This window comes from Oncorhynchus masou, chromosome 21 (genome assembly GCF_036934945.1).
Source record: "Oncorhynchus masou masou isolate Uvic2021 chromosome 21, UVic_Omas_1.1, whole genome shotgun sequence".
NCBI classification, from domain to species: Eukaryota; Metazoa; Chordata; class Actinopteri; order Salmoniformes; family Salmonidae; genus Oncorhynchus; species Oncorhynchus masou.
This window is the reverse complement of record NC_088232.1, coordinates 10,693,047-10,719,560: the sequence shown is the minus strand read 5'-3', so window position 1 is coordinate 10,719,560 and position 26,514 is coordinate 10,693,047. Positions and strand designations below refer to the sequence as shown.

At 44.9% G+C, this 26,514-nt stretch overlaps 1 protein-coding gene across 1 annotated transcript; it reads right to left on the bottom strand.

Moving 5' to 3' along the window:
- On the bottom strand, positions 1 to 26,514 carry LOC135507805 (spermine oxidase-like). Its single transcript, XM_064927470.1, has 7 exons — positions 26,425 to 26,514; positions 18,179 to 18,413; positions 16,842 to 17,068; positions 10,432 to 10,605; positions 5,389 to 6,133; positions 3,115 to 3,275; positions 1 to 554 (listed from the first exon to the last, which is right to left on the bottom strand). Exons 2-7 carry the CDS (start codon positions 18,384 to 18,386, stop codon positions 405 to 407), a joined length of 1,665 nt encoding a protein of 554 aa, XP_064783542.1. The 5' UTR covers positions 18,387 to 18,413; positions 26,425 to 26,514; the 3' UTR covers positions 1 to 404.

The window sequence follows — 26,514 nt, the reverse complement described above, 5'->3', positions numbered from 1 at the left end:
TTTCTCACATTAATAAACAAGTTTATTAATTCTTGCCATTATTTTTTGTTTGTTTTTCAATAACATGACATTAAATACAGAAGGCACTTACAAAAAAACTGTTCAATTATAGACGTGTTATTATATAAACATTAACTTATCAATGACTTTTTTTTTTAAACGTACAGATTGATGAAGGACCAGAGATGACGGCACCCTTTGCCTATTTACAGTACATCTCATATAAGTGGTAAAATCTACCTCGCAATACAGTAAAAACAGTATTCATCATTATCATCGTTAGAATTGTTAATGCCCCTATTATGCTTTTACATGTATAACTTAATCTAAAAAACTTAAAATATAGAAAGCATAAAACAAGTTGTTTATTTTTTATCACTAGTCAGTGGTTCATTTGTCAATTTTTACATGTTAGGCTTTATGGTTTCTTTGTGCAAGTCCTGGTACATCTCTGTAAGACGAGTGGCCTCTCTCTGTCCCGACAGCAATGCACCATGGGTAGTGGAATAGTATTTCCGGTGGGTGGCTTCCCCAGCGAATAAAACCTGTAGAGGCTGAGAGGGGGAAGAGGAGAGGAAGGGTGAGGAGAGAAGTTGGAAAAAAGGAGAGGATAGAGAAGAGATATGATATACAGAAGAATAGAATAGAGGAGATAGGTGGATAGAAGGAGAGGGCAGAGAGAGATGAGGAGCGGGCGAGAGAAAAAAGACAAGATCTAAACAAACCAGTGAATGTCGGCATGACCCAACATATGGCATTACTGCCTCCGAGCCATGGCCTGCATCCCAAATGGCCCCCTATACTCTACATAGCACACTGCCTTTGGCTATAGCTCCATGGTCCCTGGGCAAAATTAGTGCACTACATAGGGAATAGTGAACCATTTAGACGCTGCCACAGGGACCTATTTTAGGCTCAAGACAGAGTGTATCTGTCTATATGTAATAAGGCTTCTTGTGACGATCTGTCGCTCTTTTGACGGTAGGGTGGATTTCTCAAAGGTCACACTGCTCATTTAGCAGTCTTTAAGGGGCCACACACACAGTACACACGCGCACACTCTAAGATAAGGACACATGCATCAAGTTTCAGGGGCTACGCTGCTGGCCAAGACCCATGATACATAAATCGATCCAACACGGACTGTCATGTCCCTTGCTGCCTTATTTGGTGACATAGTGATGACACAGGCACTTTGACAACATGCTACGAGTTCCTCTGGTGGCTGTAAACAAGCGTCACGCCTCCAAAGACCAATGAAAGTTTTAAAACGTCTTGCTACGGTGTGCCGTAATTAACCCGACTCAGCTGATATACACTATATCCTGTCTGGGTTCAAATACATACATATTTAACGATGTGTTATTTAAAATACTTATTTTCTGTTTGAGTATTTTCAAATAATGTGGTCAAATCAACTTCTTCTATTTGAAGTATTTTTAAGTATTTTCAAACGACTTCCTATAAAATATACAAAACCATTTTCAAATAGCCCTAGGACCGAACAGACCTGGGCTAAAATGCATGGAGTATTTAAAATGTAAAGAAACGTCCTCTCACTGTCAACTGCGTTTATTTTCAGCAGACTTAACATGTGTAAATATTTGTATGAACATCACAAGATTCAACAACTGAGACGTCAACTGAACAAGTTCCACAGACATGTGACTAACAGAAAGGGAATAATGTGTCCCCGAACAAAGGGGGGGCTAAAATCAAAAGTAACAGTCAATGCAGCTGGTGTCTCCTCCTCATGGACTGCACCAGATTTGCTGTGAGATGTTACCCCACTCTTCCACCAAGGCACCTGCAAGTTCCCAGACATTGGGGGGGGGGGGGGGGTGGCCCTAGCCCTCACCCTCCGATTCAACAGGTCCCAGACGTGCTCAATGGGATTGAGATCCGGGCTCTTCGCTGGCCATGGCAGAACACTGACATTCCTGTCTTGCAGGAAGTCACGCACAGAACGAGCAGTATGGCTGGTGGCATTGTCATGCTGGAGGGTCATGTCAGGATGAGCCTGCAGGAAGGGTACCACATGAAGGAGGATGATGTCTTCCCTGTAATGCACAGCGTTGAGATTGCCTGCAATGACAACAAGCGCAGTCCGATGATGTGACACACCGCCCAAGACCATGACGCGCCCTGCAAATCAATGTACATGCCTCGGTGTAACACTCATTCCTTCGGCGATAAATGCAAATCCGGCCATCACCCCTGGTGAGACAAAAACCGCAACTCGTCAGTGAAGACCACTTTTTGCCAGTCCTGTCTGTTCCAGTGACGGCGGGTTTGTGCCCATAGGCGACATTGTTGCCAGTAATGTCTGGTGAGGACCTGCTTTACAACAGGCCTACAAGCCCTCAGTCCAGCATCTCTCAGCCTATTGTGAATAGTCAGCACCGATGGAGGGATTGTGCGTTCCTGGTGTTACTCTGGCAGTTGTTGTTGCCATCCTGTACCTGTCCCGCGGGTGTGATGGTCGGATGTACTGATCCCATGCAGGGGTTGTCACACGTGGTCTGCCACTGCGAGGACGATCAGCTGTCCGTCCTGCCTCCCTGTAGCGCTGTCTTAGGCGTCTCACAGTACGGCCATTGCAATTTATTGCCCTAGTCAGATCGGCAGTCCTCATGCCTCCTTGCAGCATGCCTAAGGCACGTTCACGCAGATGAGCAGGGACCCTGGGCATCTTTATTCTGGTGTTTTTTTTCCAGAGTCAGTAGAAAGGCCTCTTTAGTGTCCTAAGTTTTCATAACAGTGACCTTAATTGCCTACCGTCTCTAAGCTGTTGGTGTCAGAACGACCGTTCCACAAGTGCATGTTCATTAATTGTTTATGGGTCATTGAACAAGCATAGGAAACCGTGTTTAAACCCTTTACAATTAAGTTATTTGGATTTCAACAAATCATCTTTGAAAGACAGGGTCCTGAAAAAGGGACATTTCTTTTTTTTTGCAGAGTTTAGTATTTTCAAATACAAGCCAATACTTTCCAAGTGTACTTCCAGATGCATTCCAAAATACTTACTTTGAAATGTCTTGAATTTTTTTTTAAATACCCTAAATAGTATTTGAACCCAAGTCTGCATCCAGATCCAGATGCGGTTCTTACCGGAGCCTTGGTGCTCTTGGTGTAAGGCAAGGGCATGGCTAGCTTCTCCACGTCACCCCCACTGGAGCCCACCCGGGTGAAGGAGTAGGAGCCCCGGATGTAAGGGTGACTGCCCCACGACGAGCGCAGGATCCGCCTCGGCTTCGGAATGTTGGGGTTCCCTGAAGGAGGGAGAGAAAGGAACGGTGAGGTGGATGGTGAGGACAGTCAGTCCAATATAAACCCTTTGGATGGACACGGAAACATCAAGATCCACACACACCAACACTCTCTCTCACACACTGGCATGCCCGCACACACACACACACAAACACACCCTCTCTTACAACTCTTCCACAGGTGGAAATAAGCCATTGAAAACTTCCTAAGGTAATGGCGATGCATGGTGAGTGATCCTCTACCAATCTCCCATAGGTGATCCTCCAACACATCCAATCCAATCTCCTGTATAGGTACTAATAAGCTATGGTCCCTCTCAGAGGCCATACACACTCACACATTCTGTCTGTGATGAATGTGCTTCGTAGGGGGATTAAACCGCACTGACCTACATCAGGGGAGTGTGTCAGTGTGTGGGTAAATGAGTTCCCATGAGTGTGTCCTTCCTATGGAAGTAAACAAAGTGAGGGCAGGAAGCGAGTATTGCTCAGAGCAGAAGGCGGGTTTAGGGTTTACTGTGTCCGTTGGCTTGGCTGCATAGGGAGGAGTAACTGCAGTGAGGTGTGTTTGTGTGTGTCCAGGAAAGCCTCTGACGTCATCATTAAGTGATGGTAACAGGGTCGGAGACATATGCTAAGCTTAGACCTGACTCTACTATGACCTATTTGTCAGCTAACTGGCTTGACCAGAGGATAACTTAGTCCTTGAAGGAGGACAATTGTCACTTACTGTCTGCCGTAATACCGAGCTTTGTCCACCCATGAGATGGGATGCATCCCAAATGGCAACCTATTCCCTAGTGCATTGCTTTTGAGCAAGGCCCATCAGACTCTGGTCAAAAGTAGTGGACTCTGTATTTTATGTTCATTCCACAGACACACACACACACACCTTTATCTAAACTATTTAAATCAGGACAGCGTTCTTATATCTCTTAACCTATTTTCTCTTTCAATATGAAACAGACTGAAGCTATACAGAGCCACATACAGAGGGCTCATCTCTATCAATGGTCATTATTTTCTTCCCGGTGTAGGGCATCCCAAGAACGACTGTGTGTGTGTGTGTGTGTCTTGTCTACACTATCATTTACAGTGTTTTCCAGGGAGCAGAAACTTAATATGGCCTTAACGTAAGATAGCAATGATTCCCGTCTCATGAAGAGACCGGTCAAATCGAACAATTGATTTTCTGTCAGGTTTTCTTTAAAAAAGGCCGGTTAGTCTCGATGAAAGTTACAGCCAATTTCAATTTGCTGTGTTTCCTTTTGTCATCATTACTCTTAAAAGGGGGCTGCTCATGGGTGAAAGACAGAAATGAACAACTTGATAAAGTCGAGCAGCTATGGCATTGACTCACTCATCTCTTCTGTGAGAATACTGGGTCATTCATGTCTGGGATGCAGACACACAGGCAACTCCTCTACCAACTTGTGTAGGATCAGCATTTCTTCATCTGATCCGTATTCCACCTATAAAGAGCACAGTGACTAAAACTGACCCTGGACCAGTTGTTGCGGGATGCACATGTATTCAAAACCTCCACTCTGCCAGACATCTATGTGACTGATTCAGCCCCCTAAAAGCCCCTTTTGGGAAAGGCCATAACTCAAGGCTCGGGAATGATGTCACATGTTGTCATTTCCTGTATCTAATGTATACCTAGAGGCCCACTAAGGCTGAATAAGTGGAATTGCTCTTCAGTGCGTCACCGTGACTCACTGGGAGTACAGTAGTGATGCACCCATTCAGCCCTCAAGGTCACAGTGTGCTCGTAACAGTCTGTGTGATATGTGTGAGAGTATTCCTGCCCTATACTGATGAGTTGAAGCACAGAGCTTGATTCATACTCAGTGAGGGAATGCTGATGATGGCCTATCTCAGTGAGTTATTTAGGTCAGTGGTCCCTCACTCCATCAAGAACATATGATTTGATTCATCAACAAGGCCTTTAAGTACCTGAAATCTAGTGTTACTGCAAGACGTGTACAAAAGCTGCGGGTTCGATTCAGAAAACTCTGATTGTTACTGCATATCACACACACACACACACACACACACGTCAACTGGCCTATGTCAACGTCACAATGACAAACACACAGACATGCACACTGACCTGTGAAGCGTCGCAGCAGCTTGGTGCAGGTCTCAGCCACCGTCTCGTCATCGCAGCGCTCCATGAGCAGTGCCTCCTGGCCACAGATCCAGCCACTCAGCATGTGGCCGTAGCGCTCGGGCGGGTACAGCACATCAAATGAGCAGATCTTACGGTACCACAGCTCCTCGGGGTAGACCGGCTGCTCCAGCTGCGCCTCATCCTCCCACACAAACTGGATGCTGTTGCACTCGGGGCTCCAGAAGGGATCGGCGAACTCCAGGAAAATCTTGTCAGTGGTGCTGATGCCGAGCTTCTCGATGGCGAGGACTTTGTCCTCGGGCAGCGAGGGTGAGAAGAGCGCCTCATGGCGGTTCTTGAGGACGCCGAGAGAGGCGGTTACGATCACGTGGTCGGCAGGGAGCGACTCAAGGTCCTCGCACTCTACGCTTATGGGGTACGCGTGACCCGGATTGGGGTTGGGCTCACCATGGCAACGTCGGTCGTCGTTATGGTCGTCGTGCCGATTGTTGTTGTCGCCATTGGCGATCTCCTCCTGTCGCTGGGCGGAGTAGTTCCAGTGGACACAGCGGACGGGTTTCCCCAGGCGCATCACGCGGGACGGAATGTCCTGCGCCAAGAGGTCCACGATCTTCATGAAGCCTCCCGGTATGACGTGGTGGGCCCCGGGGATCTCCGTCCACTCGCCGAACTCACTCAGCGAGACCTCATCCATGCTGGGGGACGAGCTCTCACAACTCTCCACCTTGGGAACGACACACAAACAAATCAGATCAAATTGAGCTCCTTTATCAGCTGCTCTCACAACTCTCCACCTCTTTCCATCAATCAATCAACTCAATGAATCAGTCAAATGTATTTGAGCTCTTTTTAATATCCAAGCCTAGAAGCCCAGAGAGCAAGCAGCAGAACAGTTGAAAAACTCATTGGATGGAAGAAACCTAAAAAGAGCAACCAGACACTGGCTTTACTGTATAGAAACAGACAAATAAGTCGGTTCAATTCTGGTCAAATGTATATCCATCTTGGTGTATCTACTTAGTTTCAAATATATACACTGCTCAAAAAAATAAAGGGAACACTTAAACAACACAATGCAACTCCAAGTCAATCACACTTCTGTGAAATCAAACTGTCCACTTAGGAAGTAACACTGATTGACAATACATTTCACATGCTGTTGTGCAAATGGAATAGACAACAGGTGGAAATTATAGGCAATTAGCAAGACACCCCCAATAAAGGAGTGGTTCTGCAGGTGATAACCACAGACCACTTCTCAGTTCCTATGCTTCTTGGGTGATGTTTTGGTCACTTTTGAATGCTGGCGGTGCTTTCACTCTAGGGGTAGCATGAGACGGAGTCTACAACCCACACAAGTGGCTCAGGTAGTGCAGCTCATCCAGGATGGCACATCAATGCGAGCTGTGGCAAGAAGGTTCGCTGTGTCTGTCAGCGTAGTGTCCAGAGCATGGAGGCGCTACCAGGAGACAGGCCAGTACATCAGGAGACGTGGAGGAGGCCGTAGGAGGGCAACAAGCCAGCAGCAGGACCGCTACCTCCGCCTTTGTGCAAGAAGGAGCAGGAGGAGCACTGCTAGAGCCCTGCAAAATGTGCATGTGTCTGCTCAAACGGCAGTGTAGCCTAGGGGCGGCAGTGTAGCCTAGTGGTTAGAGCGTTGGACTAGTAACCGCAAGGTTGAGAGTTCAAACCCCCGAGCTGACAAGGTACAAAATCTGTCATTCTGCCCCTGAACAGGCAGTTAACCCACTGTTCAAAACAGGTCAGAAACAGACTCCACAAGGGTTGTATGAGGGCCTGATGTCCACAGGTGGGGGTTGGGCTTACAGCTTACAGCCCAACACCGTGCAGGACGTTTGGCATTTGCCAGAGAACACCAAGATTGGCAAATTCTCCACTGGCGCCCTGTGCTCTTCACAAATGAAAGCAGGTTCACACTGAGCACATGTGACAGACGTGACAGTCTGGAGACGCCGTGGAGAACGTTCTGCTGCCTGCAACATCCTCCAGCATGACCGGTTTGGCAGTTGGTCAGTCATGGTGTGGGGTGGCATTTCTTTGGGGGGCTGCACAGCCCTCCATGTGCTCGTCAGAGGCAACCTGACTGCCATTAGGTACCGAGATGAGATCCTCAGACCCCTTGTGAGACCATATGCTGGTGCGGTTGGCCTTGGGTTCCTCCTAATGCAAGACAATGCTTGACCTCATGTGGCTGGAGTGTGTCAGCAGTTCCTGCAAGAGGAAGGCATTGATGCTATGGACTGGCCCGCTCGTTCCCCAGACCTGAATCCAATTGAGCACACCTGGGACATGTCTCGCTCCATCCAACGCCACGTTGCACCACAGACTGTCCAGGAGTTGGCGGATGCTTTAGTCCAGGTCTGGGAGGAGATCCCTCAGGAGACCATCCGCCACCTCATCAGGAGCATGCCCAGGCGTTGTAGGGAGGTCATACAGGCACGTGGAGGCCACACGCACTACTGAGCCTCATTTGGTCTTGTTAAGGACATTACATCAAAGTTGGATCAGCCTGTAGTGTGGTTTTCCACTTTAATTTTGAGTGTGACTCCAAATCCAGACCTCCATGGGTTGATACATTTGATTTCCATTGATAATTTTTGTGTGATTTTGTTGTCAGCACATTCAACTATGTAAAGAAAAAAGTATTTAATAAGAATATTTCATTCATTCAGATCTAGGATGTGTTATTTTAGTGTTCCCTTTATTTCTTTAAGCAGTGTATTTTTTTCTATTACTCTTTGATTGGCTAAAACTCCTTATTGAATTGAGGCCAAATGAACCTCCTCTATCAAAGTGCTACTTAGTCCAAGTTGAACGACCTATTTATTGGCCATTACGTATTAAACTCTCGTTGGGATATCGTTTTATGGCTCAAGTCTATGAACCCAATAGCTTGTTTACAGAACTAGAGAGACAGTAAGGATGTCATCTGCATCGGTGGCTCTGTAGCCTCAACAATAGAGCCTAACGTTTCCCTGAGGAAAATTTTTAATCATGGCCTTGGCTGCCACTAAAGGAAACTTTTGACATCAGGGGATGCATCTTAAGTGGCAAATTATTCCCTAGATATTACATAGGGTTTTGGTCAAAGATAGTGCACTACATTGGTAATATGGTTCCATTTGGGATATAGCCCTAATAATTGAGTACCGGCGGACCAGGAAATTAATTGAATAAATATACAAACATAATAAGGCTTGCAATAGCTACATTTCCTGAGGTAAATTGTTCGATGCCCTGCTGTACCACAGTTTGCTCTAGGTGTAAAAAAAAGGGCGTCCATTTTGTTGTCCGCTGTGTTTCCATTTCATTAGCAAACTGACCTTTAACTTCTTAGAGATAGGGGGCGCTCTTTTAATTTTTGGATAAAAAACATTCCCGTTTTAAACAAGATATTTTGTCACACAAAGATGCTCGACTATGCATGGAATTGACAGCTTTGGAAAGAAAACACTCTGACGTTTCCAAAACTGCAAAGATATTATCTGAGTGCCCCAGAACTAATGCTACAGGCGAAACCAAGATGAAATTTCATACAGGAAATGGTCCAGATTTTGAATGCGCTGTGTTCCAATGTCTCCTTATATGGCTGTGAATGCGCAAGGAATGAGCCTGCACTTTCTGTCGTTTCCCCAAGGTGTCTGCAGCATTGTGACGTATTTGTAGGCATATCATTGGAAGATTGACCATAAGAGACTACATTTACCAGGTGTCCGCCCGGTGTCCTCCTCCGAAATTATTGCGTAATCTCCAGCTCCATGCGCGTTTCAATTTGCTTCAGAGGAGAAAGCCAACTGCCACGAATGATTTATCATCGATAGATATGTGAAAAAAACCTTGAGGATTGATTCTAAACAACGTTTGCCATGTTTCCGTCGATATTATGGAGTTAATTTGGGAAAAAGTTTGCGTTGTAATGACTTAATTTTCTTTTTACCCAAACGTGATGAAAACGGAGCGATTTGTCCTACACAAATAATCTTCCTTGAAAAACTGAACATTTGCTATCTAACTGAGAGTCTCCTCATTGAAAACATCTGAAGTTCTTCAAAGGTAAATGATTTTATTTGAATGCTTTTCTTGTTTTTGTGAAAATGTTGCCGGCTGAATTCTAGGCTAATAGCTATGCTAGCTATCAATACTCTTACACAAATGCTTGTTTAGCTATAGTTCAATAGCATATTTTGAAAATCTGAGATGACAGTGTTGTTAACAAAAGTCTAAGCTTGAGAGCAAATATATTTATTTCATTTCATTTGAGATTTTCATGAATAGTTTACGTTGCGTTATGCTAATGAGCTTGAGGCTATAAATAGGATCCCGGATACGGGATTGCTCATCGCATGAAGTTAAGTGATCAACACTAATTTGAATCCAATGAGTCATTGGGTATAATTACAAGGAGCAAGGATCACCGACGGAGCAATAAAATTAACAAGCTAATTAAGCTATTGCTAACATAAACAAGATAATGTAGCTATAGCTAACAGCAATGCCAACATTAGCACTTGGGGATGGAAGTCAGAGTTTTACACTTGATTCCCTGACCTGCTTGTTCAGTTGAGTCATAAAACATGCCGTAAACTCTTATATTGTGTGAGACTAAACATAGCAGGAGCATCAAATGTGCTACTTCAGCCATTGATCAGAGTATAAAGAACTGTTTTGAATCAGAACTGTGAGAGAGGCCATAGAGGTGCACCAATTCTCGGCAGAGATGAGTGATTCAGAATACAGCACTGTAGATTTAATATGGGAAAAAAAGATAGTCATGCCTTCCGTGACGATTTTTACAACTGCTTTTCTTGCAACACAGAGCCAACTACATACCGAGAAGGAAACCATAATTCTCTAATTTATTGGATTTGCATGTTTGTCTAGGCTTACCACTGCATTCCAACCATAAACCAGAGCTCTAGCATATTTTATTGTCTCTTAGAAGGACCCCCCCCTCACACACACACACACACCCATCCCTACCCACCCTCCACAAACACACACCTTGAGGTACTGCTGGAGCATGGACAGCTTGAGTCTCTTGGTGCTCTCAGAGTCGTCGAGGTCCAGCATGATCTTCTTGCGCACCACGTCCCTCGTGAACACCCCAACGCTGTTCTGGCTTTCAGCACACACAGGCTTCCCACTCTGGAAAAACTCCTGAGTCAGCTCGTACACCTAGGGAGGAGAGGGGGGGAGAAGAGGAGAGGGGTAGAGGGGATGGCAAGAGGGGAGATAAATGGGACTTTGATGGTCATGGTATAAGCAGTAAAGAATGTGCTGAGGGATTGCATCCCAAATGGCACCCTATTCCCTTTATAGGGCACGGCTTCTGACCATGGCAAATAGGGCTCTGGTCAAAAGGGTTTGTTGCCAGGGTTTGTCTGGGTGCCAGTCTGTTTTCATTCTGGTTCTACACTGGACAACCCAGAGTTTCATAGACAGGCAGTATTTTGCTACTACCTTATCCAATAGCCAAGCAATCCAAAATAGAATAGAGTGTGCCTGCTACTGTGGCTATAACCGAGTCTGAATCTACTGGGGTGCTTCTAAAACTTTAAAAGGGGCAATCTGTAAGTTGATCTCTTTGTGATCACGTTGTTTGAATGCCAAATTTGCCCTTTAAAGGGTGCAGCCAGGAGAGAATTTATAACATAATTTAACACCTTGGCATGGCTACATGGGAGGGTGGAACATAGTACATAATTCAACAACAGATGGTCATTTAATTTATCGACACTTTCTTCCGAGGTCCGTGACTTCTACAGTACAGCATATATAGCAACATGCATGACAGAACTTCTTTATCCAAAGCACACACCTCTTTTAGAAGGAACTGCCCACTCATTGCACAATAGGGGGAGCATCATTGTGTAGGAGGTCACACAGTGAAGGGTTAGCACTATATCCATTGGTATTTACTAGGAAATTCTGTTTTTTAATTAATACCTTCTGGTACTTAGTTTCAACAATTCAACACAATTGGCAATGGCCTGGTACCAATTGGTGCCTGTTTTAAGAACAAACAAGTCATTTATAGATTACCGTGCACCATTTCACATGTAATTTCTCAGTAAATACCTGGGATGATGCCAAATGGCAGCCTATTCCATATTTAGTGCACTACTTTTGACCCACAAGGCTCTGGTCAAAAGTAGTGCTGTATGGGATGCAGCCCTAGCCATTTCTGTGCCGTAAAATAAAGTGCAACCGTGAAGGTGTCTTATTTAAATAAGTTAAACAGTGAGCTGAAAAAAAGAGGCAGGAGGGAACTGGAGCTGAGCCGTCAGTCAGTCACGAAACTGGCGATCGCCCGGGGGCCATTCCTAGGGAGTGCCGTGTTACAACAGGTAGACACCACTGGCACTGGGAAATAAGATCTATGGTAGGCTACCGCAAAGTAGCCGAAAGGCGTCCGCCTATTCAATAGCCTGTGGGTATTCTGCCCATGTATGAGGGTGAGCGTGATGGGGGTAGGCACCACAGAATATCTTTGGTTGATACAGCACCAAAATCTGTGGCATGAGTGATACCATGTCTTGAAGCCAAGGGCATCCACCTATTCCGTAGCCTGTGCGGGTGATGTGATTCTGCCAAGTTATGAGTGTGTTGTAACCACAGATTATTATTGTGTGCAATAATAATCATTTAAAAATTGTGTTTTTCAAGGACCCAAAGTCATGGTTGATACAGTACTGCCACGGATACCCCCGGTATTGCTGCTCATTCCGTTCACCAGCTCAGGAGGTCTACGTCGCGGCCTTCTAGGCGTCACATTACATTACATTACATTTAAGTCATTTAGCAGACGCTCTCCGAACTGGATCATTACCACCAAACCCGGACTGTCTTGTCTCATTACGCACACCTGGTTCCCATTCCCCCTGATTAGTATGTGTATATATGTGCCCTGTTCCCCATTGTCCTTGTCAATCCTTGTCCTAGGTCCGTTGGTCTTGTGAGCACCTATGCTCAGTTTTTTTTATGATTATTTAGAGGTTTACACCTCGCTCTTTTGTTTTGGGTAGATAATTTAAAAACACTATTACTTATTCATGCACATGTCTCCCCTCCTTATGCAACGTGATAAGTATAAATACATGTGTCATGTTGGGGTGTGAACGTTTAAACGTTAAAAGTTTAAATCAAGAGAGACGCTCAAGTGTTTTAGTACTATATCTCTTGACACAATGATGAATATAATCATGGCCTCAAAACCTTCAAGCTGCATACTGGACCCTAGTCCAACTAAACTACTGAAAGAGCTGCTTCCTGTGCTTGGCCCTCCTATGCTGAACATAATAAACAGCTCTCTATCCACCGGATGTGTACCAAACTCACTAAAAGTGGCAGTAATAAAGCCTCTTGAAAAAGTCAAACCTTGACCCAGAAAATATTTTAAAAAACTAAAATCGGCCTATATCGAATCTTCCATTCCTCTCAAAAAATTTAGAAAAGGCTGCAACTTAATGCCTTCCTGAAGACAAAGTGTATACGAAATGCTTCAGTCTGGTTTTAGACCCCATCATAGCACTGAGACTGCACTTGTGAAGGTGGTAAATTACCTTTTAATGGCATCAGACCGAGGCTCTGCATCTGTCCTCGTGCTCCTAGACCTTAGTGCTGCTTAAGATACCATCGATCACCACATTCTTTTGGAGAGATTGGAAACCAAAATTGGTCTACACGGACAAGTTCTGGTCTGGTCTAGATCTTATCTGTCGGAAAGATATCAGTTTGTCTCTGTGAATGGTTTGTCCTCTGACAAATCAACTGTAAATTTCGGTGTTCCTCAAGGTTCCGTTTTAGGACCACTATTGTTTTCACTATACATTTTACCTCTTGGGGATGGTCATTCGAAAACATAATGTTAACTTTCACTACTATGCGGATGACACACAGCTGTACATTTCAATGAAACATGGTGAAGCCCCAAAATTTCCCTCGCTAGAAGCATGTGTTTCAGACGTAAGGAAGTGGATGGCTGCAAACTTTCTACTTTTAAACTCGGACAAAACAGAGATGCTTGTTCTAGGTCCCAAGAAACAAAGAGATCTTCTGTTGAATCTGACAATTAATCTTAATGGTTGTACAGTCGTCTCAAATAAAACTGTGAAGGACCTCGGTGTTACTCTGGACCCTGATCTCTTTTGAAGAACATATCAAGACCATTTCAAGGACAGCTTTTTTCCATCTACGTAACATTGCAAAAATCAGAAACTTTGTCCAAAAATGATGCAGAAAAATGAATCCATGCTTTTGTCACTTCCAGGTTAGACTACTGCAATGCTCTACTTTCCGGCTACCCGGAAAGTGCTAGTCTCCCTACACTGGCTTCCTGTCAAAGAGCTGATTTCAAGGTTTTACTGCTAACCTACAAAGCATTACATGGGCTTGCTCCTACCTATCTCTCGGATTTGGTCCTGCCGTACATACCTACACGTACGCTAGGCCTCCTAATTGTCCCTAGAATTTCTAAGCAAACAGCTGGAGGCAGGGCTTTCTCCTGTAGAGCTCCATTTTTATGGAATGGTGTGCCTACCCATGTAAGAGACGCACACTCTGTCTCAACCTTTAAGTCTTTACTGAAGACTCATCTCTTCAGTGGGTCATATGATTGAGTGTAGTCTGGCCCAGGAGTGGGAAGGTGAACGGAAAGGCTCTGGAGCAACGAACCGCCCTTGCTGTCTCTGCCTGGCCGGTTCCCCTCTTTCCACTGGGATTCTCTGCCTATAACCCTATTACAGGGGCTGAGTCACTGGCTTACTGGGGCTCTTTCATACCGTCCCTGGGAGGGGTGCGTCACTTGAGCGGGTTGAGTCACTGATGTGATCTTCCTCTCTGGGTTGGCGCCCCCCCCTTGTGTTGTGCCGTGGCAGAGATCTTTGTGGGCTATACTCGGCCTTGTCTCAGGATGGTAAGTTGGTGGTTGAAGATATCCTCTAGTGGTGTAGGGGCTGTGCTTTGGCAAAGTGGGTGGGGTTATATCCTTCCTGTTTGGCCCTGTCCGGGGGTGTCCTCGGATGGGGCCACAGTGTCTCCTGACCCCTCCTGTCTCCAGTATTTATGCTGCAGTAGTTTGCGTCGGGGGGCTAGGGTCAGTTTGTTATATCTAGAGTACTTCTCCTGTCCTATTCGGTGTCCTGTGTGAATTTAAGTGTGCTCTCTCTAATTCTCTCTCTTTCTTTCTTTCTTTCTCTCGGAGGACCTGAGCCCTAGGACCGTGCCTCAGGACTACCTGACATGATGACTCCTTGCTGTCCCCAGTCCACCTGGCCGTGCTGCTGCTCCAGTTGCAACTGTTCTGCCTTATTATTATTGGACCATGCTGGTCATTTATGAACATCTTGGCCATGTTCTGTTATAATCTCCACCCGGCACTGCCAGAAGAGGACTGGCCACCCCACATAGCCTGGTTCTTCTCTCGGTTTCTTCCTAGGTTTTGGCCTTTCTAGGGAGTTTTTCCTAGCCACTGTGCTTCTACACCTGCATTGCTTGCTGTTTGGGGTTTTAGGCTGGGTATCTGTACAGCTTCTTTGAGATATCGGCTGATGTACGAAGGGCTATATAAATACATTTGATTTAATTTAATAAATAACATTGGGCTACTTAACTTTAACTATGAAACAGAAAGCATGTGTTGGAACGTGGTAACAGCTTCTTTTTCTAACAAACAATAAATACATTTGCAGGCACTCTTGTCCAGATCAATTAGAGTTAAGTGTCATGCTCGAGGGCACAGAGATTTTTCACCTCAGGGATTCGAACCAGCAACCTCTCAGTTACTGGCCCAACCTATTAACTACTAGGCTCGCTGCCACCCTTTACACTTAGATAATGGCTATCTAGAACCTAAAAGGGTTTTTCACCTGTCCCCATATGATAACCCTTTGAAGAACCCTTTTTGGTTCCAGGTAGAACCGTTTCCACAGAGGAAAAGGGTTGCCCGTAGAACCAAAAAGGGTGCACGTATATCTGAATGGTAGTGGGGGGGGGAAGCCAATGGTGTGTGACTAACAACGCTCTGAGGTAGCTGAACAGGGAATGCCATGCTTCACTGGATCACGGTGAGTTTTGCACGCCCAATTTTTCAGTTTTTGATTTGTTAAAAAAGTTTGAAATATCCAATAAATGTCGTTCCACTTCATGATTGTGTCCCACTTGTTGTTGATTCTTCACAAAAAAATACAGTTTTATATCTTTATGTTTGAAGCCTGAAATGTGGCAAAAGGTCACAAAGTTCAAGGGGGCCGAATACTTTCGCAAGGCACTGTATGTAGAAACGGCTTCCAGTAGGACTCCTCAATCGTGCTTGTTAGCAAAGCCATGGAGACGTTGGCTAGCTAAGCTCGTCTCACGCCGAACTGTGCATGCGCAGGCCGTCTCAATCAAAAGGCACTCCTTAGACACGAAGTCATGTTGTCACTTTCACCATGTTGTAGTCATAACAAGTTTAGTTACTTATCGGCTCGAATCGAAGACGTTCTTTTAGATTTCAAGAAAATCAACAGCTGAAAAGGAAGAATTTTCCCACTTCTCTCATTAACTTCACGGAAGTCTCGCAATGTTGCGCCTCTGAGTTTAGAAACTCTGCGTTATTACCGTGTATTATTCCTGTTCGTACAGTGTGTTCTTAAAGGAATGGGTGCTGCTGTGGAGAATGCTGTGTGAAGGTGAATAGAGAAAGTGCTTCTGTGTTCAAGTGCCTTGAAATGGTTCCAGTTCCGTAAGCGTTCCAGAACAACCGACGTCACCACAATCTTGATACACCTCTTTCTGGCCCACCCAATGTGAATCCTTTAAGAACTGACTGGCATGTGTTCTTTATTGGCAACTTCGCTGCTTGCAACACTTATGGAACGGAACTATTGCGAGATTTACTCAGGAACACAGACAAAGGGAAGTGTGTCGAAAGCGTCCCCCTTTGCTCTGCACCGTGTCTAATTGCACATATCTGAATGGTAGTGGGGGGGGGAAGCCAATGGTGTGTGACTAACAACACTCTGAGGTAGCTGAACAGGGAATGCCATGCTTCACTGGATCACGGTGAGTTTCCCTGCACACCTGTATTATACACACGCACCTGTATTGAAGACACACACACACCCGCCCACACACGCATCTGTATTATACACACACACGCGCACCTGCATTATACACACATATATTATACACATGCACACACACACACACACGTATTATACACACGCACACACCTGTATTATACACACGCACACACACACACACCTGTATTATACACACGCACACACACACACCTGTATTATACACACACACACACCTGAGCATATGTGCCACTGTGTACGTACAGTATCTACATTCAGTCATGGGTGGCTCCCTTCATGTGCACACATCAGTGGTAATCTGGACACACACACACACCTCTCTACCCTCACCTCATTGTAGAGGTCACTGAACTCCTCGACCAGGTCCTTGGGGATCCTGGTACCGCTGTTGGTCTGGTAGTGGGCCACGCCGTTCTTGGTGTACAGGCTGATGCGGCCCACGCTGTGCTCACCGTCCGTGGTGTGCTCCAACAGCCCGTTGTCCTCCGCCAGGTGGTACACCGGGTTCCCGTTAGCGCCATGGATCCAGGTGGCGCCGAGCTCCAAAGTCGTTTGTCCTGGAATAGAGAGAGGAGAATAAGATGAAGAAGAATGTGGTCCTCTCTTTAGCTCAGTTGGTAGAGCATGGCATTTGAAATGCTAGGATAGTGGGTTGGAATCCTGGGACCATACATACAAAATGTAAGCTATGGATAAAAGCATCTGCTAAATGGCCTAAAAATATATAATAGACTTAGTCTCTGTCCCAATATGAAACAATGTTTTGGCATAGCAAGTAGTGGGGATATTGGGACAGGCCTAGGTTCTGGTCAAAATAGTGCAATATATTGGGAATAATGTGCCATATCAGATGCACCTTTGGGGTTACACACAAACTTTGTTTACCTCCCCCCAAGAACTTGATTGTTTGTGTCAATTCATTTGGGAATAAGTTGAATGGAATGGAACTTGAATTCAATTAAATAAACAGAGAAATGAGAACAGGATGTTGTTTTAATGGAATGGAAGTGCAAAGGAAGTGCAATTAGAGGGAGTCAAGTCAAAGAATGTGACTGCAGGCTACAGGACATTTTGAGGATGCCACAATCACCTATTCGAGAGATACTTGTGATTGAAACGACTTCATAGAGAAGGAGGAACAGGGATAAATATGGATATTTTTAAATATTGAATTAAAGCCATGTGCGGCAATGGGAGTAATCTTCTAACTTGTTCAGCTCAAAGGGGATTTCGCAGAACTAACCACACATCCATCCAAGAGATAGAGACAAATTCCCCAATCACATTTCACATTTTTGAATTGTGAAAGCTTAAATTGGACTTTGCAAAGCACACATTCTGATCCAGTGTGATTTTGGGAAGGCTTTTAGCATTAGCACTGGTAGCATAGCCCCATAGAAAATAGATGGGGGGGGGGGGGGGGGGCTGTTTGACAGCTAGATGCGAGTGCGGGGGGGGACAATCTGATGATTACACACAGACATGTCGAATGTCTCAGTGAGTGAGGTTTGGAGCTTTCAGCCTACAGAAAATGTAAACTACTTAACAAAAGAAACACCCATTGAGTCATAACCCATGAAATTCCAAGGTTGGGTTGAGCATAATTTCCACCGTGTTGTTTCCTCACTCACTCTTTGTACTGTAAGGTTCACAGCATCATGTCTTACCGTGCTGAATGCTTTGAACTCTCCCTCCGACGCGGTCTGACGCCTCTAGGACAGTGACATCCGTGAAGCCGCTCTCCAGGAGGCTCTTGGTGGCTGCGAGGCCGGCCAAGCCCGCGCCGATCACTACTATTCGAGGCTGTCGACGAGTGCGGAGGTCTCTACTAAGGGGGTCATCAGTGCTGTCTGAAGATATTTCGCAACTTTGCATGCCGTCCAAGCTCCTCTTCTAGGGGGTCTGAGGGGGAAGCAGAAGCAGAGAAGCCATTAGTTAAAAACAAGGAGAGCCTTGGGGGGGGGGGGGGGGTTCTAGCGGTGTAAAGCGCTGACTGTGGAACCCATACCGCTGCCAGCACGGGTTCGAATGGGACTCCTTGCCCTCTCATTCTTCCTCATTGTCCTGTCCAATAAACATGGACGGAATGGGACCGCACACAACAAAACAAAAACAAAGCAAGTCAGTTTCCCTCGGGCAAGATGAGGACAGAAAGTATCTTTTCACACAGGGTAAGATAGCATCCTTGGGTATCGGTGGGTACTCGATGGAGTGTTTTCAGTTCAAAGTAAAGGCCTCCGTACACAGTACTTGACCACAAACCCTCTTTCAGATCAAATACCCGTTATGACATCACTCCATTCCGGAAACAGAATTCCATCACGCCTTCCCAAGTACGCATACTTTGAGTGTGAAAGGGGAACGGGTTCATCACGTTATTGCAACAGGTTTTGATATTTCGTGGCCTAGTGTGGTCTAGCTGTCTAAGCCACTGTGTCTGGAAAACATACCTACCCTAGACCTGGTTAAAAACACATCACTGTTACATGGCTAACAAGTAGGGGCTTATTATATTTAAGCAATAAGGCCCGAGGAGGTGTAGTACATGGCCAATATACCATGGCTAAGGGCTGTTCTTATGCACGATGCAATGTGCATGTGTATTACCCATATACCACAAACGCCCGAGGTGCCTTATTGCTATTGTAAAACATGTTACCAATGCAATTAGAGCAGTAAAAATAAATGTTTTGCCATGCACGTGGTATACAATCTTGAACCACTCAGTGTATAATAACGTATAGACAACTGTGTCTGAGGCAACAAACGCAAAAGGGAGCATATTTAAAGCGCATCTCGCTGATCCCATTATACTAATCTAATATTGTCTCGAAACAAAACGCTAAGCAACAGCTAATGAACGAGGCCCATTTGGGTCCTTAATTGACTGTTTTGGGGCGACAGGGCATTGCAGGGTTGAAACTTTGAGGTGAAATGAAACACGGTTTTCCCACAGACTTCCTTCCACCTCTCTCATTGAAGTGGTAGTGTGTGTGTGTGTGTGTGTGTGTGTGTGTGTGTGTGTGTGTGTATACGCAAGTGAGCTGAACTGTACCCCAGCAACTTTGCCAAATGGAAAATAGGCACATTTGACACAAAGCAGGCAGAGGAAGATAGGACACAGGAGAAGAGAGAGAAAGGGGGGGGGGTAGGAAAAGCAAGGAGAGTCAAAGAGAAAAAAGTATGTCTGTGTGAGAAAGATTAAGAGGAAGATGGAGGGACCAGGGAGGAAAATGCATTTATGAAACAGACTAAACAGAGTAGTAACTTCTTCCATTTCCCCCATCTTTCAATTGTTGCATCCCTGAGAGCACCCCCCCCCCCACCCAGAGGTGCTACCTTCCGTTCCTACATGTGACGCACTGCACTCCACCCCAAAAAACCTCCCCGCTCTGTCACCGTGGCAACGCTGCTGCACATGGAAATGCTGCGGCACCATACTGAGAAATGTATCGCAATACACACAAGAAAAAGGCAGTTTCTCCGGGAATCGGGGTCAAGCGGTCAAACCGGTTCAGTGAATCCGTTACCCCTCCTATTTAGAACTGTAGCTCCGTCTGAAGGTTGCTGATCATCTGTGCTTCCCGAAGGTTGGCTGTCTCCGGTTTCAAATGACACCATATTGGTACACAAAGTGCAAGAGGACAGAGCCAAAACGACAAACCAATTTGAGTACACTTACTATCACCCAGACCAAAATGTGGATTATAAACTGGGCGGTTTCAGCCTTGAATGCTGATTGGCTGAAAGCTGTGGTATATCAGACCGTATTCAATGGGTATGACAACTTTTTTTATTGCTTTAATTAGGTTGGTAACCAGTTTATCATAGCAATAAGGCACCTCGGGTGTTGCCAATATACCACGGCTAAGGGCTGTAACTAGGCACTCCGCGTTGCCATAGTATAATGGCCATATACCACACCCATTCGGGCCTTATTGCTAAATCATATCACATGCAGTGTAGAGACTCTGGGAACTAACTGTCTCTTTACACAATGTGTCATGGGCAATGTGCCATGGGCAAGACGTCTCTTCGAAACTGGTTTCAAACTAGCTGTGTGTAATAAGGCTCGAATAGAGTACACAGCGGGTGTGTTTACACAGGCATTTTTTCACTAATTTGTCTTTTGACTAAAAAAAAAGATCTGATGTGATTGGTCAAAAGACCAATTAGTGGAAAAATATCAGAATTGGGCTGCCTATGTAAACGCAGCCTAAATATCTCACGAAAGTTAGACACCAACATTACAGGCGCCAACTGCAGTGTGGATCATATTCAAAATGCTGTACAGACTATGGGAACTAATATAGTTCACAGTGTGTCGCAGAAAGGGTAGATGCAATCACTGCTGCTTGTGCTTGAAATGTTACACTAAAAGTTCAAAACCTTCTTCCCAGCTGTGTTCACCTTTAACCTCACAGCTGTCTGCATCCCAAGACTGAGAGTGTTAACTTAGTAGTGGGAAATGATCATCGTAGCGGGCTGAGAAGGAAGAAAAACGTGTCTGGACAAGTGCTAGCTGGTTAGACCATTCAATGAGTCTGGGTGCATCCCAAATGGCACCATATTACCTACACAGTGCACTACGTAGGGAGTAGGGTTCCATTTGGGATGTGTCCTCTTTCTGCATCTGTTTCGTAGCACTTTACAAAGGTCAAAAGTAGTGTAATATATAGGGAATAGGGTGTCATTTGGGATGTTCTGTCTGCATCGATTTCTTCACATTTTATACGTTTACATACCCTACATTGCTCATCTCATATGTATATACTGTACTCAATACCATCACGCATTCATATATTTTTATGTACATATTCTTCATCCCTTTACACTTGTCTGTATAAGGTAGCTGTTGTGAAATTGGTAGGTTAGATTACTCGTTGGTTATTACTGCATTGTCGGAACTAGAAGCACAAGCATTTCGCTACACTCGCATTAACACCTGCTAACCATGTGTATGTGACAAATAAAATGAGATTTGATTCATTTGACTGTGATGCCTTACCTAGAATATTCACACGATCCTGAAAAGTGCTCAATTAACGCCATCAACAAAGTTGTGGTATTTGTCACAGATGACAAACATTTAATACTAACAAAAAAAGCATAATGCAGTGAAATGACTTACAGAATGGATTCTCATTTGGCATAGCAATGGCGGTTTCTACGTATATAGGCCATGTTTAGGAACAGAGGATTAGTCTTGTGGCCTTGAGGCATGGAACGAATAGCCCCAACCGAGCAGCGGGGGGGGGGGGACCTTATCAGCAAGAATTGAGTGGCTACACACACATGCTGTAACATCCCTCTGTTTGAGCAGGCTAAACTAGCTAGCTGTATTAGCTAGCTAAGTAAATTAATCCTTCCCTCCTTCATTTTGGAATAAATGCATTTGTTCAAAACTGTGCTACTATTGTCTTTCTCTCTCTTTGAGTCAACAACTCAAATGGTATGCCCTGTAGTACTAGCTGGCTGTAGCTTATGCTTTCAGTACTAGATTTGTTCTCCTTTGATTGGGTGGACATGTCAGTTCATGCTGCAAGTGCTCTGATAGGTTGGAGGATGTCTTCCGGGAGTTGTCATAATTACTGTGTAAGTCTATTGGAGGGTGTGAGAAGCATGATTCTCCTAGGTATTTGTATTTAAGTCAATGTACCCAGAGGAGGCCCGAAGCTAGCTGTCCTCCGGCTACAACATGGTGCTACCCTACAGAGTGCTGTTGAGGCTACTGTAGACCTTCAGTGCAAAACACGGTTTCAATAAATTATTTGGTGACGTGTATATATTTAGTTCAGTTTTATCTAAAAAAGGTATACCTTTTTAAATGTTTCACTGTTTTTATGAAATTCTCTGAGGACGGTCATCCCCTTCCTCCTCTGAGGAGCCTCCACTGGTAAACACACACAGAAATAATACTCCCGATAATGACGATCCTAATTATGACAACATTCATTCATTTCTTTGGGCTAATAGGCATCCCCGGGTCACCTCACAACTGAAACGATGGTGGAGTTAAGAGTCAGATGACTAAGTGCCTGCGGGCTGAGGAAACAATGAAAAGTATTTTTACTGCTCATGATTGTCTTTTTCAATCCTTCCTTCTGTCACATATTAATCTATATGAAATGTTGACACACACCAACACACACACACACACGTGCTTTTCTCGTTTGTGGTGCAGCTTGTTTCATGGACCAAAAAAATTAAAAAGTTAATTGTTTTAATGTAATTGAAATGAGAGGTAACGGGGGATGAAATGGACCTCTTGCTAAGTTCAGGCAGACACATGTAAGATAAGCCACGAGCCGACCGCGGGCCTCCGTGAGGATACAGCGGGGTGTGATGTCTCAGTGACCATATTGTAGGTCACTGAGACATTTCCTGTTGACCCGGGAGGAGGACCCACAGTGGAGCTCACCCAAGGCCGATAAGGTAAAGGCGTCCGCACGCTTCCCAGCCAAAACAGTCCAGAAGAGTTTGTGCATATACTATGATGACATTGTGACGTTTTTGACATCGGTGAAGGTTTTTTTTCACTTCCAGCCGAAGTATGGAGCTGAAGTCTACGCCCCGTTCGTCGGTGATTGGTCAACAGTAGGGATTCTTCAATAAAGTCTTTGTTGTCATTCAACGAGAGACGACTCATTTTCATGCACATCTTTTCATTGATAACTACGGCATCAAACGTCTTAGCTAGATTAAAAATTGGGCCACTAAGATCTCCTGACTAATTCGGACTATTCTGAGGAAGTCTACACTGGCTAAGACGTCTCAAAATTAACAAACACCACTATTAACCGCTTTTCTTTCAAATAACCAACTCATCATCATGCTTTGATTACTTGATTCAGCTGTGTCGTCCTAGGGCCAAAACCAAAATGTCCACCCAGGAAAGGGCCCTGGATTAGGCTGTCATTTGGGCATCAAAAAAATGGTGAGATACGGACAGTCTTAAAATAATGACAAAATGCGGAGATCTTTTTTTGTTTGTTATTAGTGCTAAGGCAGACTCCTCAATCTGTTAGGACTGCTTCTCATCAAGTGAGAGGGAATACCAGATGAAAAAGATTAAGCAAACACGTTTCCCCATGTGTTCCTTCCCCCGTCCCCACAACATAAGGTGACACGCCTAAACAGGCAAAGTACCCCTACTCATCCTTAAGACTACAGTCACTCTGCAGAGGCATGTAAGCCTAGCGGTTAGAGGTCTCTGGTTCAAAACCCCTGAAAGGTGGAAAAATCTGCAGTTCTGCCCTTGAGCAAGGCAGTTGACCCCCAACAACAACGGCACAACAACTGCTCCCACGACTAGGTATCCCCCTTTCCCAGAGGCTAGAAGGGCCCGTGACTATGTAATAAATGGGACACAGAGGGTCCCAAATAGAGCACTACTTGGGGCTCCGGTCAGAAGTAGTGCACTGTATTGGGAATAGGGTGCCATTTGGGACAAACTGTTAGCGGGCCCTGGATTCCTTCAGTGATTCTGAAGAAAGATGACAAAAATCGGAAAGGAAGTAACAGAAAAGCCTGCTCGTGACATATGCCTCTCCAAAGCTTTATTCCTGCATCCACATTTACTTGGGAAGCAATTGGTGATGCGTATGCAAGCACTACCATAAATCACTGTGTAAAAATGGCATAACACGCAAACTCAGCCTTACTTTCGGAATCACAGGAGAGCAAAAAGATATTGAACGTCCCAGAACAGTGCATTTACAGTGTTGCATATACAGTGAAGCTGCCTACTGTAGTCCTATTACAGTAATACTATGATACCACTATACTTTATTACAAAACAGCTGTAAGATTGTTTAAGATCACAGAATGGGGTTGCTATTTCACAGGTCACATACACGCTCTGTCACACTCACGCGTGCATGTACACACCCACACCTCTCTCTCTCTCCTTGGACCTAGACATAGAGCCGCTGTGATTCTATTATCCCTGGCCGGTTAATGCACTCGCCACATGTCACCACTCCTCTCTCACCCGTCATGCCGCAGCATGCAGATTAATGGGGGCTGGACCCGGGGTGGGGAACTCTACAGGGTGTGACCTAGAAACGAGCAACCTAGCCTACATTTGACTGACGTGGCTCGAGTTTGCTCTTTCCAGGGGCGGGCCAAGGTATAAAAGGGACTGTAAGGTTAAAAAAAAAATAGTCTGCCTGTCATTTGTTGAGTTGTAAGGTCACCACAACACCCTTTTCCTTCCCAAATACCAGCCTTCCTAAAAGAAAAACACACACCATTCCTCCATCCATCTCCTCATCTACACTTCAGTCCACTCCACTGCTGCTTTCATGCCATACCCGACAACCCTGGAACATCTCTGGTCTGGATCAAACCCCCTAGTGTGCCCTACGGTGCTTGCTAGTGTGGCAACATGACATCTCACTTCCTCAAAACCTCAGACATCAAAAAGGACAAGAGCCCTCTAGCCTTAGGGGCCCAGGCCCCGTGCCAAACAGGCCCCAGACATTCCACACCTCTCTCCCAGCTCCGGTGTTCCAGAGCTGGGATGTTAGGGCTAGGGGACGGCCTCTGGCTGGCAGTGCTAGAACTGATGCTTGGGTGTCATCCATTCTGGAGCCGTATAAACAGGAGTGTGGTGCTCCTAGGACTAGAGTGGCAATGCCAAAGGTACGCAGCAGTTAAACGGGTACCGCCCCGTCAGGGGAACAGGTTGGAATGCGCTCCTTCACGGCAGTATTCATTAGTGTACACCGTACCAAAACGCTTTGCAACCAAAAACTCAAATGAGTGTTTCGTATTGGACAAATTCAGAGTATTCCCTCCCTATTTCAGTCTGTTTTCTTACATTTTGGTGCCGAGTGAAGACCCAGGTTGCAATATACTTGTTCACAAGCAAAAAGGGCAGGGACAGGAAGGGAGATTATCAAGTCAGGTGGTGCACAATGGACAGTAGTGCCTTTTGAAAAGGTTGAAAACAAAGAGTGGTAATTCTGAACGGTGAAGATATGTGGATACCACCTGACAGCATGGAGTTCAGACAGATCATATTATTTACCTCACGTAATGATAATACTTCACTTGATTTCTAGAACAAGGCTATCACACCTTCAGGCAATGTGCATATGCTGGTAATTATTAATGCATAAACTAGTGGAATTTCGCAAGAACCGATGTGGTTATTTTTTCCCCCATCTATTGTCTTATTCATTGGGTTACAGATAAGGGGCTGGGATTTAATCAAGTTACAATAGCATTGTAAAACAAGTCAATTGAATGAAATGATATTGCATCCCATTAATATTCTAGTCAATTCATTAAAAAATGAAGAGGGATAAATAATACAGGCAAGATAGAGGCGGAAAGAGAGAGAAAATGTCACTGAAATGATCAAGTTTATTTTGCTGACCACAGAGAAAGTAGCCTTGAGTTCCAGACAGGCTATGCGTATCTCATCCTCTGCCACGTAATAGTCAATGTGGCAACACAGACCACAGTTGGAAACAAAGAAGAACGACTAGTTATTCTCCTGTGAGATATCCTGATTCCCATGTAACCTTTCAACGGGAAGACATATCGAGTCAAAACGGAATAGAAAATACAACAGACTACACATTTTTACACAGAATGAAACTTAGGCTATAGCCATAATGCTTTGAAGATCTAACCGCATAATTGCACAAAGCGATGTGAATAATCGAATTGCGATTATTTGCGTTAGATTTTATTGGCCTAATACAGCGGCACATAATTCAACATTTGGCATAAATAGACTTTGCCTACAACAAGTACACACCATAGCCTGCTGACAGCTGCAGCTCAGCTGTTTACTTCTTTGCTGTCCACAATGTTGATGAATATTATAACCTGCGACAAATGGCGTTTTACATGTTTTACCTTCTGGGAAACAAGCTTGATTTCAGGAGGCGCTCATTACCTGACTCCGTTAGTCTTCAGTTTTAAACGTGAGAATTCTCCTCTTCTCCTTTGTGTTTTCTTCGTACCCGGCTCCGCTTTGTATTTATAT